This window comes from Oryctolagus cuniculus, chromosome 1 (genome assembly GCF_964237555.1).
Source record: "Oryctolagus cuniculus chromosome 1, mOryCun1.1, whole genome shotgun sequence".
Lineage (NCBI taxonomy): Eukaryota > Metazoa > Chordata > Mammalia > Lagomorpha > Leporidae > Oryctolagus > Oryctolagus cuniculus.
In genome coordinates, this window is record NC_091432.1 from 61,268,019 (window position 1) to 61,282,381 (window position 14,363).

The 14,363-nt window shown below is 40.5% G+C and overlaps 2 protein-coding genes across 9 annotated transcripts in view; one reads left to right on the top strand and one right to left on the bottom strand.

The window, feature by feature from the left end:
* Positions 1–14,363, bottom strand: part of TRIM6 (tripartite motif containing 6) — a 92,806-nt gene that overhangs the window by 35,737 nt on the left and 42,706 nt on the right. For 2 of the 8 annotated variants that reach the window (XR_011390066.1, XR_007920609.2), the window contains exon 1: positions 9,498–9,950. The exons of 1 other annotated variant lie outside the window; for it this stretch is intronic. The gene's annotated coding sequence lies outside the window, so the exon portion shown is untranslated. Of the gene's footprint in view, positions 1–9,497; positions 9,953–14,363 lie in introns of those variants that run through there. 5 more of the 8 variants (XM_051849105.2, XM_051848950.2, XM_051849143.2 and 2 more) reach the window with 5 other exon arrangements.
* OLFR649 (olfactory receptor MOR31-7) lies at positions 8,958–9,905 on the top strand. The gene has a single exon (NM_001171470.1). The coding sequence runs from the start codon at positions 8,958–8,960 to the stop codon at positions 9,903–9,905; it is 948 nt and encodes a 315-aa protein (NP_001164941.1).

The following is a 14,363-nucleotide window of genomic DNA, read 5'->3' on the forward strand; positions in this document are numbered from 1 at the left end:
TTCCATCCACTGGTTCAGTCCCCAATTGGCTGCAAAGGCCAGAGCTGCACTGATCCAAAGTCAGGAGCCAGGAGTTTCCTCCAGGTCTCCCATGCACGTGCAAGGGCCCAACCCCCTGGGCCATCCTCCACTGCCCTTTCAGGCCACAGCAGAGAGCTGGGTTGGAAGTAGAGCAGCCGGGACTCGAACCAGATCCCACATGGGATTCTGGCACTGCATTGGTCGACTTTATCCACTATGCCACAGTGCCAGCCCCTCTAAAGGCTTTAACACTGGCCTTATCACTAGATTTTCACCCCAGGGACCCTGTAAATAGTTCTTTTTCAAATATTATTTATTTGAAAGAGTCACACAGAGAGAAGGAGAGGGAGAGAAAGAGAGAGAGGTCTTCCATCCTCTGGTTCACTCCCCAGATGACCACAACGGCTGGATCTGGGCCAATCCAAAGCCAGGAGCCAGGAGCCAGGAGCCAGGAGCCAGGAGCCAGGAGCTTCCTCCAGGTCTTCCGAGCCGGTTCAGGGGCCCATGCACTTGGACTATCTTCTACTGCTTTCCCAGGCCATAGCAGAGAGCTGGATTGGAAGTGGAGCAGCTGTGACTGGCTCCTACTTGGGAATCCGCCACAGTAGGTGGCGGCCTTCCTGGCTATGCCACAGTGCCGGCCTCAATAAATAGGTTTTAAGTTTATTAACGGGCTGCTTAATGGCAAATTAGGAGTGTCCCTTCCTCACTCCCACCCTACCTCCTTTTCTTATTTTTTAAAAAATTTTTACAATGACATACTTAAAATTTTCTTTACAATCACAAGCTTAACATTCTACTAAATAAAGAATTCCACAAGTAGTAAGTAGAAAAATCACTGTTCCTCAAGAGTATAGACAAGGGCTATAGACAATAATCAAATATGAAACCCTTTTACAACATATTTTTATTTGAAAGGCAGAGGAAGTTCTGATCTGCAGGTTCACTCCCCAAGTGTCCCCAGTGGCTGGGGCTGCGGGGCTGAAACCAGAAGTCCACAATTCAATCCAGGTCTCCCAAGTGGGTCGAGGGAATCTGACTACTTGAGCCATCACCTGATGACCTACAGGGTACACATCAGCAGGAATCTGCCATTGACAGCTAGGCCAGAACTGGAACGCAGTCATATGGGATGTGCACCAAACGCCCACCCCTAGGATTGAGTCATTAAATCAATCAGGGCCCAATAACAGAAGCAACAAGGGACTCAGCAGTGGTGACTAGAGGGGAAGCTGAAGGTGAATATCTGAAATCTGAAGTGACAGGACTGGCAAGTGTCCATGGAAGGGTTTTATGTGAAAATTGAACTGTTTGATCAATATTACTTGCTTTGTGATAACCATGGCGTTCTCCAACCTGTTTTAGGCTTGAATCAGAAAGAACCTGTATCGTTCCTCTCATCTACTCATTCTGTAACTCAAGTAACCATTATATATATTTACATAAATAAACGTTTATATCAATAAGAATGTAGCACTCAGAGAGTACAAATTTCCTCAAACTCATGCTCACACAACAAACACAGAGATTTCCCTGTGGGTTATTCTAGTAGCAGAGAGCACATTCTATTTTGAAATCCTCGGAGGATTCTTCTCTCTCAGGATACCGCCTGTCTTGGAATATCTGAGCCTGTGAGATTCACCCTAGCCTTTGGGACCCCAGAACTTCAGAAGCTAGACCCTGGGGAAGTGCCTCACTGTGCCATTCATAGCTCACTGATTGGGGCTGTGTGTGTGTGATCCCTCTGAGTGCCCTCTCTGAAGGGCCAGAGTGAGGAATAAGAGGACCAGCCTCTTGACAATGCTGTTTCTCTTCATCCTCAGTCCCTATCTTGGGCCTGGGGTTTGGTGAGTGCTGGCAGGTGGGTGAGACAGGCAGGATTGGGAAGTCAACAGCAGAGTTCAGATTCTAGAGAAGTTTAACTGATGGGCACATAAAGACCTGGAAGAGCAAGGAGCGGCAGTTAAGACTGGGTTGAGCTCAGTCTAGTTTCCCCTTGGAATATTGTCTTAGAGGTTGGAAGGGCTATGGATAAGTGGAGCACGGGGAACAAGTGGGACTGGGGTTTATGGAGGCTGCAATTTGACAGCCCCAACTACAGGATCAAGAATAATAGTCTGACTCTGGTTTCGATATGACTTGTGACTTTCTGGCATCTTGGTGTTCTGGCCATCCATGTAGAAGGGTACTTCTCAAAGCCTGTAGAAAAGTGGAATTAAAAGTTATGTTTATTTTGGTGCCAGACAATTTTGAAATCCATGCATAGCTTACCCCCCATATGTGTTTTCCATGAATTTTTTGAAGACTGTTCATATAGTTGCATGTGTTTATAGTAATAAGGACATCTCACAATAGCTCTAATTGAGAGCCTTATGTTTTCCAGACACTGAGTTGACAACCTTTCCATGTAACATATACATAAAGTCGATGAGAAAATATTCATTTTAGTGAGATCAAATAATTTCTTTAGTATAGTATACATATAAGTAAGAGACACAGATCAAATGCAAATTAAAGACATTTGACTTTAAAATCTGGCTTTTAAACTGTTAAGGTATTATGTAAGTTTGTAGACTTTGTGAATACACATGTGCCTGGTATATGTCTAGTTGTACTTTTTCACTCTTCACTTATTTAATATTATTTGAATGATTTGTTGATTAAATTGAACTTCAGTGGAATGAAGAGAATAGAAATGGAGTGGGAGGGATATGGTAGAAAAACTAAGTAGATCCCAAATGCATCAAAAAGGAACTTGTGTATAAAACTTTAATTATTCTAAGTTATTATTCATTTGTTCAGTAAAATCTAATAAGTGTACTCAAATTACATTTATTCAGTTAAACCTATTGTCTTAAAGAAAGTGAAGTAGAATCAGGAGATAGGGGCTGGCGCTGTGGTACAGTGGGTTAAAGCCCTGACCTGAAGTGCCACATCCCATATGGGTGCCGGCTCGAGTCCTGGCTGCTCCACTTTCCATCCAGCTCTCTTCTATGGCCTGGGAAAGCAGTAGAAGATGGCCCAAGTCCTTGGGCCCCTGCACCTACATGGGAAGCCTGGAGGAAGCTCCTGGCTTCTGGCTTCGGGTTGGTGCAACTCTGGCTGTTGTGGCCATCTGGGGAGTAAACCAGTGGATGGAAGACCTATCTCTCTGTCTCTACCTCTCTCTGAAACTCTGTCTTTCAAATAAATAAAATAAATCTGTAAAAAAAATAATCAAGAGATAAATAAAATTAGAAATATGAAAATGTCTTAATCTGAAGAAGAATATAAGATAGGCAAATTTCGCAATGACCTGTGATAAGTGGAACCATAGCACATAGTTCTGTGAGTATGTATAAGCAGAACAATTAATTTAGTCTTGGGAGCTCAGAAAGTGTTTCCTGGAAGAATTTTCACCTAAGCCAAGAGGTTGGCAAAAGTAGGCAGGCCTAAAAATATGTTATATAACTGGTGAGAATTTGTTGAATAATGTCAATAAAAATGATAATTTTGATCCATTTTTATCTTTAAGTGAAACTCTTTTAGCATCTTCCTGGTTTGGAATGTTACTGTTGGCCTATTTGCATGAATTTATTTTGCTTTTCTTATGTAGTAATACATATTTGATGAGTTAAAATTTTAGCAACAGTATGAGTATACTTTTATTCTAGACTCATTAATGTTGTTATTCAATTCAAAAATCATTGAGCAGGTTTCAAGTGTCACTGTTGTGAGGACATGAAGAGTATTATCAAAACAAAACAAAATGAGCAAAATTGCTGTTACCTTGGCCTTTACAGAAATTCTAATCTATCAGGGAGAATAAATATTCAATAACTACAAGGAATTTCATAAAAGAAGAAATATAATTTTCTCATAAATAAAGCTCAGGAAACTGTTCCCAGGCAAGGAAAGTATAAGTTAAATGAGGGGGGTTTAATTGAGCCTTAGATGATAAACAGAACTTAGCTTACAGGTAGGATAAGAATGGGAATGATTGCTTTAAATCAAGGAGAAGTATGTGCATTGGAGGAACGTATGCCTGGGTCACCTATATTTAGAATAGCACACATTATTTATTTGGATTTTATTTTTCTGCATCTGTTGTAAACAGTTCAGTATTCAATGCAAACAGTTCAGTTTATTCTACTTGGTGACATCTTGCAGCATGAGAGTTCCATCTCAAGGAATGGCAGTGGCTTTATTCTTCTTTATCAAAAGGGTCTCCACTATCTCTGTCTCATTAGTTTTGCTCAGCTCGGAGGAAAGAGATGAATTTCAATGAATGCTTATGTAAAAACTTATTAACTAGATACCATAGTTGGAATACCATAGTTGGATACCATAGTTGGAATCTGGAAATGATGAGGGGGCTTATTATGAAAATTGTTTTATAACATACTCATTTTCAGAAAAAGCAGAATGTCTACTATCAAACATTCCTGGAGTCTGCCAAAAATCCTGAGGAGGCAGCAAGTTTGGCTGAACAAGATCACACAGTTGGATCATTTGATAGTGTCTATGGTTAAGTTTAAGGCTGATGATCATGAAAATATGAAAATATAAAGACACTCACCTGAAATGTTAATAGGGAAAATGAGGGGAGGAGAATATGGAAAGTTTTTTATAAGATCATGAAGTAAAAAGTCAAAAATTTTTCTTTTTCCCATGACTGAGTACTAATTAGACTGATTAATCTAGGAATTCAATTTGGGGGTCAATGAAGTGATGGTAAACAAAATACTGATAAGAGAATGGTTGGAATGATGAATTTCAGAATTCAGACTCCATAGAGGAGAATGAAAAGATATCTGGACACTGCATGAATGGTAAGAGACAATTACTCTGGTAGAAGTTTCAAGTGTTCTGAAGAGTAAATTGATAATAACTGAGTCATATAACCAAACAGATACAAGTGGAATGCCTAAATTTGTGATTTATGGGATCAACTAATTTTGGATTACAGTGCTTCAAAGATAGAGCCCTGGGGACCAGTATTGTGGTGCAGTGGGTTTAGCCTCCACTTGTCACATTGGCATTCCGTGTTGGAGTGCTGATTTGACTGACTAGTCTGCTTCCTGTCCAGCTCCCTGCTAATGTGCCTAGGAAAGTAGTAGAAGATGCCCCAAGTACTTGGGATCCTGCCACCCATTAGGGAGACCTGGATGAAGTTTATAGGTCCTGGCTTCAGGGTGACCCAGCCATGACTGTTGTGACCATTTAGAGAGTGAATCAAAGGAGGGAAGAGTCTCTCTCACTCACTTGCTCACTTGCTCACTCGCTATCACTCTCACTCTTGCTCTGTGTGTGTGTGTGTGTGTCTACCTCCTACCATATACCCTTTTGCTCTCCCTTTGAAGTAAATAAATAGTAAATAATTTTTTTAAATGATAGGGCCCTAGAATTGGGTGCTTGTGCTTCAGTAACAATATAAAGTTATCCTTTGAGGATAAAGTTTTGGATTGGTGAGTCACAAGAATGTGAAACTTCTTGTAGTTAATAGTGAGACATCTATCTTAAAAGAATGATGAAAAATTACAAGAAGAACTGTGGGATATAGCAAGGAAACAGACACAGAGTGGTGAATGAATAGATTGTTACTAAAGAACATGGTTTACCTACTTATTTTAAACACTAGATTGCTAAGAAGAAATGTTGGCAAGTGTCATGACTTAAACCTTCATTGAGGAGTGTACCTTTTAACAGTGCAAGGTAAATTTTGCTCTGGTTAAAGACTACTAAAATAAATTTTAATTTTTCTTTTGTTTAAAGATTTTTTATTTTTATTTATTTGAGAGGTAGAGTTACAGAGAGAGAGAGAGAGAGAGAGAGAGAGAGAGAGAGAAAGAGAAAAGTCGGTCTTCCATACGCTGGGTCACTCCCCAGATGGCTGCAACACCTGGAGCTGTGCCGATCCGAAGCCAGGAGCCAGGAGCTTCTTCCGGGTCTTCCATGTGGGTGCAGGGGCCCAAGGACTTGGGCCATCTTCCATTGCTATCCCAGGCCATAGCAGAGAACTGGATCGGAAGAGGAGCAGCCGGGACTAGAACAGGTGCCTATACGGGATGCTTGCACTTCAGTCCAGGGTATTAACCCATTGTGCCACAGCACCTGCCCCAAATTTTATTTTTTCTGATTTCCATTTTACTGGGCCTACTTCCATTGCATTTAAATTTGTCTGAAGTATTCTTATTTATTCCTTTATTTTATGCTTTCTGGGTGATTTTAGCTAGGCCTTTTTTTTTTTTTTTTTTTTTTTTTTTGACAGGCAGAGTGGACAGTGAGAGAGAGAGACAGAGAGAAAGGTCTTCCTTTGCCGTTGGTTCACCCTCCAATGGCCGCCGCGGCTGGCGCGCTGCGGCCGGCACACCGCGCTGATCCGATGGCAGGAGCCAGGAGCCAGGTGCTTTTCCTGGTCTCCCATGGGGTGCAGGGCCCAAGCACCTGGGCCATCCTCCACTGCACTCCCTGGCCACAGCAGAGAGCTGGCCTGGAAGAGGGGCAACCGGGACAGAATCCGGCGCCCCGACCGGGACTAGAACCCGGTGTGCTGGCGCCGCTAGGCGGAGGATTAGCCTAGTGAGCCGCGGCGCCGGCCTTAGCTAGGCCTTTTTAAAATGAGCAATATAAAATTAGATTTTATCTTTAAAATTTTATTGATATCTTAGCTTGTTAATACCAGAGTTGAAATAATCTATGTTTATTATCTTTTTTATTTTTTAATTTTTAAAAAATATTTATTTATTTGAAAGTCAGAGTTACACAGAAAGAGGAGAGGGAGAGAGAGAGAGGTCTTCCATCCGCTGGTTCACTCTCCAGATGGCTGTAACACCCGGAGCTGTGCCGATCCAAAGCCAGGAGCCAGGAGCTTCTTCCGGGTCTCCCACGTGGGTGCAGGGGCCCCAGGACCTGAGCCATCTTCTACTGTTATCCCAGAGCTGGATGGGAAGTGGAGCAGCCGGGACTAGAACCGGCGCCCATATGGGATGCTGGCACTGCGTCAACCCGCTGAGCCACAGTGCCGGCAACATTTATTATCTTAAGTGACATGTTTGGTATCATGCTTTCAACTAGTTAAGTTCTTTAAATTTTTCTTTACTTGGTTTAATTTTGTGTCTTTTGTTACACAGATTTCATATGTGTGCTATTTGCCATATAGTCTATTTTTTTTTGACAAGCAGAGTTAGACAGTGAAAGAGAGAGAGAGAGAAAGGTCTTCCTTCTGTTGGTTCACCCCCAAAATGGCCGCCATGGCCGCGCGCTGCATGGATCTGAAGCCAGGAGCCAGGAGCTTCCTCCAGGCTTCCCATGTAGGTGCAGGGCCCAAGGACCTGGGCCATCCTCCACTGCACTCCCAGGCCACAGCAGAGAGCTGGACTGAAGAGGAGCAACTGGGACAGAATCCGGCGCCCCAACTGGGACTAGAACCGGGGTGCTGGCACCACAGGCGGAGGATTAGCCTAGTGAGCTGCAGCGCCGGCCGCCATATAGTCTATTAACTGCATAAATAATTTTGATTATGTACACAGAAGTCTAAGGAAAGACTTTTGGGTTTGATTCTTAGCTCTACTATTTCCTCATTGCATCATTTTTTGACAGCTTATTTAATTTATGTCTGCTTCAGTTTTGCATCTTCAAAATGTGAGTAATAATTTTATGTATCTCCTAGGATTATGAAGAAAGTTAAAAATGTGACCCTATGTAAAGATCTTATTTTTTGTACAATAATGAATTTGTCAAAAAATATGAACTCTAGTTATAAAATTAACTTATTTGCTTTTATCTTGATCCAGGATTTAAAATATATAAATTGCATTTTTTCCACTAGAGGTCTCTTCTGTACTTATAAATAACACACCTGAAACAGTATTTTTCTAATTCTTAAGTGAGATTTCCTCATTTATTCCTAAGGATGAACTGAAGCCTGAGCCTCATGTTCTTTCTCATATCATCTGACTGTGTGAGGTTTGAAAAATCAGTCACAGAAATTTCTGGTCTATACATCCTGAGGTTCTACATACAGCGCAAGGATCTCAGGTCAGTCATTGGAATTGGGGCAGGGTTGTTCTAGGCAAACTACAGTTCCAGTGACTGCTCCTTTACATCTTTCTTTACACCTCCATGCTGCTGCTGCTTCTTTTTTTTAAGTTTTAAGATTTTTATTCAGTGAGAGAAATGCATAGGAGAATGGGGAGTCTTTCTAAAAGAAAGATAAATCTGGTTTCATACCGAGTACCAGGAGCCAGCCACATGGAGTAGCATGCAGGCCAGGAAAGCATGGGGCAGGTGGCCTGAAGGCCAGGTGCCCTGGGGGTGCAGGGCCCATGTTGCTTCTGAAATCTACCTGAGTATTGAGACGACCCCTGGTGTGGGACAGCAGCAAAAAAGACTGTTGGCTATGGAATTTAATGACCTTCCCTCTGCCAGTTACTAAACGTGAACTCTTAGGTAAGATTACTTCTCAGAGTCTCTGTTGCTTTAAAAGAAAAAAGAGGGAGATAAAAATACTTATTTCAGAAGATTAGTCTAAGTAAGACGTCATAATACCCGGGTGTGTTATAGTAGTCTGTAATAGTTAATTATCTCATTTTTCTCAGTTGTGACCCACGTTTCTCAGTTTGTTTTTCTTGTCTATAGCTAGACTATTTTATCTGTACTCACATACATTCAACAGCAAATCACGTTGATGCAGGAGAACCCAGTCACTGAAATGGGAATAACGTTTTATGTGGTTTGAGGAAGATTCCAGAGTAATAAAATGAATAGGACTGGGAATACTGGGTCTGGGGAGTCCTTCTTGAAGTGATGAGCATTGATCACAGTAGTGATGAGAGGTTTCTTTTTTCAAAAATGAGAAAAGGGAGGAAGGATGGAAGAAAATTCACCATGCAATTGGCTCATGTTCATCATACATGATTTGTTTCTAGGACACGGAAGCTGTTCATCAGATCTCAATGGCTACATACAACCTCACTGGCTACAACACAGGCCCCTTCACTCTTTCAGGCATCCCTGGACTTGAGCAGTACCATGTCTGGATAAGCATCCCCTTCTGTTTCATCTATATGGTTGCCATTGCGGGCAATAGCATCCTTCTCTATCTCATTGCAGTGGAACACAGTCTTCATACACCCATGTTCTTTTTTCTTTCTATGTTGGCCATCACTGACCTCATATTGTCTACCACATGTATCCCCAAAACCCTTACCATCTTCTGGTTAGGTCCCCAGAAAATCAGTTTTCCTGGCTGTCTCACCCAGTTATTCTTTCTGCACTACAGTTTTGTCCTGGACTCAGCTATACTGCTTGCCATGGCATTTGACCGCTACGTGGCCATCTGTTCACCATTGAGGTACACCACTATTCTAACCCCCAAAACCATTGCCAAAATTGCTGTGGGAATCTCTTTACGAAGTTTCTTTGTTTTCGTCCCATGTGTTTTCCTTGTGAATCGTCTACCCTTCTGCAAGACACATATCATCTCTCATACATACTGTGAACACATAGGTGTTGCCCGGCTTGCTTGTGCTGATATCTCCATTAACATCTGGTATGGTTTCTGTGTTCCCATCATGACAGTGATTACAGATGTGGTCTTAATTGCCATCTCCTACACTCTCATCCTCTGTGCCGTGTTTCGCCTGCCCTCCCGAGATGCCCGTCAGAAGGCCCTGGGCACTTGTGGTTCCCACATCTGTGTCATCATCATGTTCTATATTCCAGCATTCTTCTCCATACTTGCCCATCGCTTTGGGCATAATGTCCCTCGTACCTTTCACATTATGTTTGCCAACCTCTATGTAATCATCCCACCAGCACTCAACCCTATTGTCTATGGAGTAAAGACCAAGCAGATCCGGGACAAAGTCATTATTCTACTCTTTCCCAAAGGGTCCCAGTGATATATTTCTGAGGTCAATGATGGGGAGGAAATTTCCTACCTCAAAGACTGAATCTATAGTCAGTAGCCTCAGAGGAAAGGCAAATTAGAAAAAATTTCCATATTAATAATAATTAAGATTTTGCCTTCTTATTTGAGGCAGAAGTCTACTCTGCCATTCCAGGTACAGGCAAATAAATTCTGAGTCTAGGAAATAATAAATACTTATTTTACTCCTAAAACCAAAAATATTTAGAATTACTTGTCATTGCTCTAAAGTGATCACAAAACTGCTAATGAATAGAATAAAATAAATCGATATCTCACTTTCCTTATAAAGCTGCTCTAAGTAGTCTAAATTACTTTTTTCAGATTTATACATCAGAGAAGCTTATTTATACCTTGTTGTGGGGCAGGGGATTACTGCTATGATGGCTCAGTAAGGTTTTAGGGTTTTCTTTTGGCAGCCCCTATCCATTTCTAGGCAACATCAAGTACAGGTCTAGGTATATAGTAAGTACAGAGGCAATGTTTAGCAAATAACTGATTAGAAAATAATCATGAAATTATTCAATTATGATTGCAAGTGTTTTTCTCAGGAAAAGGATAAAGGCATTGCTAAGATACAAAACTCACTTTTCACTCATTCCTGAGGTCAAATGAGTTGTGAGTGGGTAGAGTTCCCAAGGAATGAAAAGAGGAAGCTTAATTTCTTTGACCAATAAAATGGAATAGCATGTACAGTCTAAGTGGGCTTGAAACTTGACCAACTTGAAGCACTGGTGGTCCCAAATCTGATCTTCATGTTTGTATTTGATCAGAGATATCGTCCCAAGCCAAAATTGTGTCTGTGTTTATAGGATTCCATATCTCTTCAATTCTAATATGTCTAAGTTGGTCATTCATTCACTCAGTGAATAACTATTTTTAGGTGTTTTTGAGGTACCAGTGGTAGTTGACTCTGATTTCTGCCTCATATCTAATACGTCTTTAAGCCTATTGTTTCTCTCTAAACCACCTCTTGGATTTACTAGTCAAGTGTCAGCACCCCTATCCCTTTATCCAATGGTCCAAACACTCATTACTTTTTTACTTGACTTAAGATAGCACAGTTCTATGTAGTCTCTCTGTCTTTAAACTGCATTGTCAGCCCCATACTACTTTTTTATTCACATATCAAGTGAATTATATTTCTATAATAACTCTGAATATATAGTTTTATTTTTTCAAGATATATTTTATTTTTAAAATTTTTATAAAGATTTATTTTATTTATTTTAAAGATGGATTTACAGAGAGAGGTAGAGACAGAGTGATTTTCCATCTGCTGGTTCACTCCCCAGCTGGCCACAATGGCCAGAGCTGCACTGGCCAGGAGCCAGGAGCTTCTTCCAGGTCTCCCATGTGGGTGCAGGGGCCCAAAGACTTGGGCTATCTTGTACTGCTTTCTCAGGCCACACCAGATATCTGGATCAGAAGAGGAACAACTGGGACTAGAACCGGTGCCCATAAGGGATGCCAGCTCAATCCCACTGTGCTACAACCCCGGCCCTGAACTTATAGTTTTAATTAGAAAGATATGTCCTTTGGACTCAGAAAATTATATTTGAGTTTATATTCTTTTACTGTGTAGCAACAGCTCTATATTTTGTTTCCAAAATTATTTCATGTATTTTGAATGTCATAAGTAAAAATATAATGAATATGAATAGAAAAGTAAAGGCAAATGGAAGAGATAAAAACTTGAAAAATTAAGACAAGAAATAGGATGGACATATTTCTTCTTATTAAATATGGGTCAGAAATCCAGAAATTCAGTTGTAATTTTTCTACCAGTCTGTCTGTGAGAGTCAAGCATCTTTTGTTATATAATTCCTGGTGCCTATGGCTTACAAGGGCACTTCAAAAAGATCATGGAGAGATAGAGTTCAAAGGTAAGTTTATTTTAGTGCAAGATACTTAAAATATGTGCGTATATGGGGTCTTCAAAAGGTTTCTGAAATGTGCACTATGAAAAAACTATGACTGTGTTTCAAAATTTGTTTGCAACAAGATTAACTTCCCTTTCAATTCCATTTTCCCACAAACTTTTTAAAGTACTCTTATAGAAGGCAGTTAATTGTTCAAAGCATAACTATTGATATGAAGAATAACAAGTGATATATTCAGAGTGCTCTTAGAGAAAAAGTTAAAGTGGTATAATTAAGCACACTCTTCAATGATACACAGTTCCATGGGACTCTTCAGTCTCTCATCATTCACTGGAGAACATCAATTTCTATTCAATAGAAGCTAACATTCCTTTGGGCTGCTAATAGGATGCTAATCTCTTCATTTCTCATCTAACAGATATTCTAGAACATGAAGAGTATTGACTGGGCACCAAGCAATCTTTATTCACTCAGCCATTCAGCTACATTTAGTAAATATTTGACCACCAACACTGTGTCAGGTACTCCAGGTACTACACGGGGATGCAACAGAGATGCTGCTGATCCTTGCAGAGTTTTTAGTGCAGAGGGCTAGGCAGACCTCAATCATATAGATGTTCAAATGAAAATAGAACTTCAGATTGTGTTAGATTTTATTACAGGCAGAAATAAGCAAGCAGAGATGAAAAACAATGATCTCAGAGAGAATTTCAGATAAATCAGCTTTAAATTAGGCGTGTATGTAGAAGGTCTTTCTAAAAGAAATCACGTTTTCACTGAGAAAGAAGGGAACTTTGAGAAGTTATTAAAGTGGGAGATGGGAGGGACATGCCCCAGGCAGAGGGAATGAAAGGGCAAGGTCTATCAATAGCTGGAAGCAGTGAGAAGCTGGGGTGGATTCAGGCAGAGGGAATAGCAAAAGGTGTGATTGCAGAAGATGGAAAAAAATCCAGATCATCCTAAAGAGTTGTTTATATTCTGAAAATACTGGGAAGTCATGGAGATTTTAAGCAAAGTGTCAACAAAGTCCAAATCATACTTTCAAACATTACTCATAAATCTACTGTTTCTGTTATTATTGGAAATGGAGTAGTGGTTTCTTGGATTAGGCAGCCGCGCTGTAGTGCCCACTCACACACACTTTCATAATTGAGGGTGAGCAGCCTTACCCTTTCCAACTTCCTGATTAAAGACAAACTTAACTTTGATCAGAAAAGATACAATCAAATACTTTTTCTGTGAGACTAAGTTGCTCCTGTAAAACAACTTTGACTTTAGTTGTATAAACTAGCTAGATTGGAATTTAAGTAATTAGATGGAGAGCAAAACTTACAAGTATAAGATGTTAAAACAGACATAAAGGGGGGTGGTGTCCAGAGTTGTGACATAATGAGTTAAGCCACAGCCTGCAGCACCTGCATCCCATATTGGCACATGTTCAGGTCCCAGGTGCTCCTCTTCTGGTCCAGCTCCCTTCCAATATGCTTGGGAAAGCAGTGGAAGATGGCCCAAGTGCTTGGACCTTTGCATTCACTTGGGATACCTATAAGTTCCTGGCTCCTGGCTTCAGCCTGGTCCATCCCTGGCAATGCAGCCATTTAGGGAATGAACCAGTAGATGGAGGACTCTCTCTCTCTCTCTATATATATATATATACATATATATAGATATAGATATAGATATAGATATATACATACACACACATATATATGTGTATATATGTACATCTCTTTCTCTCTGTAATTCTGCCTTTTAAATGAATGAAACAAATCTTAAAAAAGCAGACACAAGCAAATTCCCATCTTAATTCAATCAATCACCTAAAAAGTAACAATGTTTCAAATTAAATAAATAATTATAAATATAATGATCATTGTGTTGTGGGAACTCCCATTTTAACAGATTTCATGTGTACTACTTTATAACATGAGATAGCAGGATCAACTGTCTCCTAAGGTACATCTCCCATATTATGCTAATAAAACCAGGACATTTGTGAGCAAGTTAATAGTTGTTTGCTGCTGTTGTTTAAGTGGGAGTAAAAGATGGGGGGGAATAGTTCAGAATTTAAGATGAGAATTATAAATAAAAAGGAGTGAAAACTAGTGCATATTCCAATGTTAGTCCAGTTGAAATCATTAGTCAATTTATCAGAAAACCTTTATTAGGCCAGCTTCTTACGACAGCATTAAGATTTAAGTTCTATGTAAACTTATGTATTATGTACCAGGTGTTCATAGAAAACTCATTCAGATTATCCATAACCATCTCCTTTCTATACAATCAATAGTTAGGGGGCCAGCACAGTGGAGTAGTGGGTAAAGCCACAGTCTGCAGTGTCAGCATCCCATATGGGAACTGGTTCGAGTCCCAGCTGTTCCACTTCCAATCCAGCTATCTGCTGTGGCCTAGGAGAGCAGTAAAGATGGCCCAAGTCCTTGGGCCCTGTACCTGTGTGGGAGACTTGAAAGAATCTCCTGGCTCCTGGCTTCCGATCAGCACAGCTCTGGACATTGTGGTCAGTTGGGGAGTGAATCATCAGATGGAGG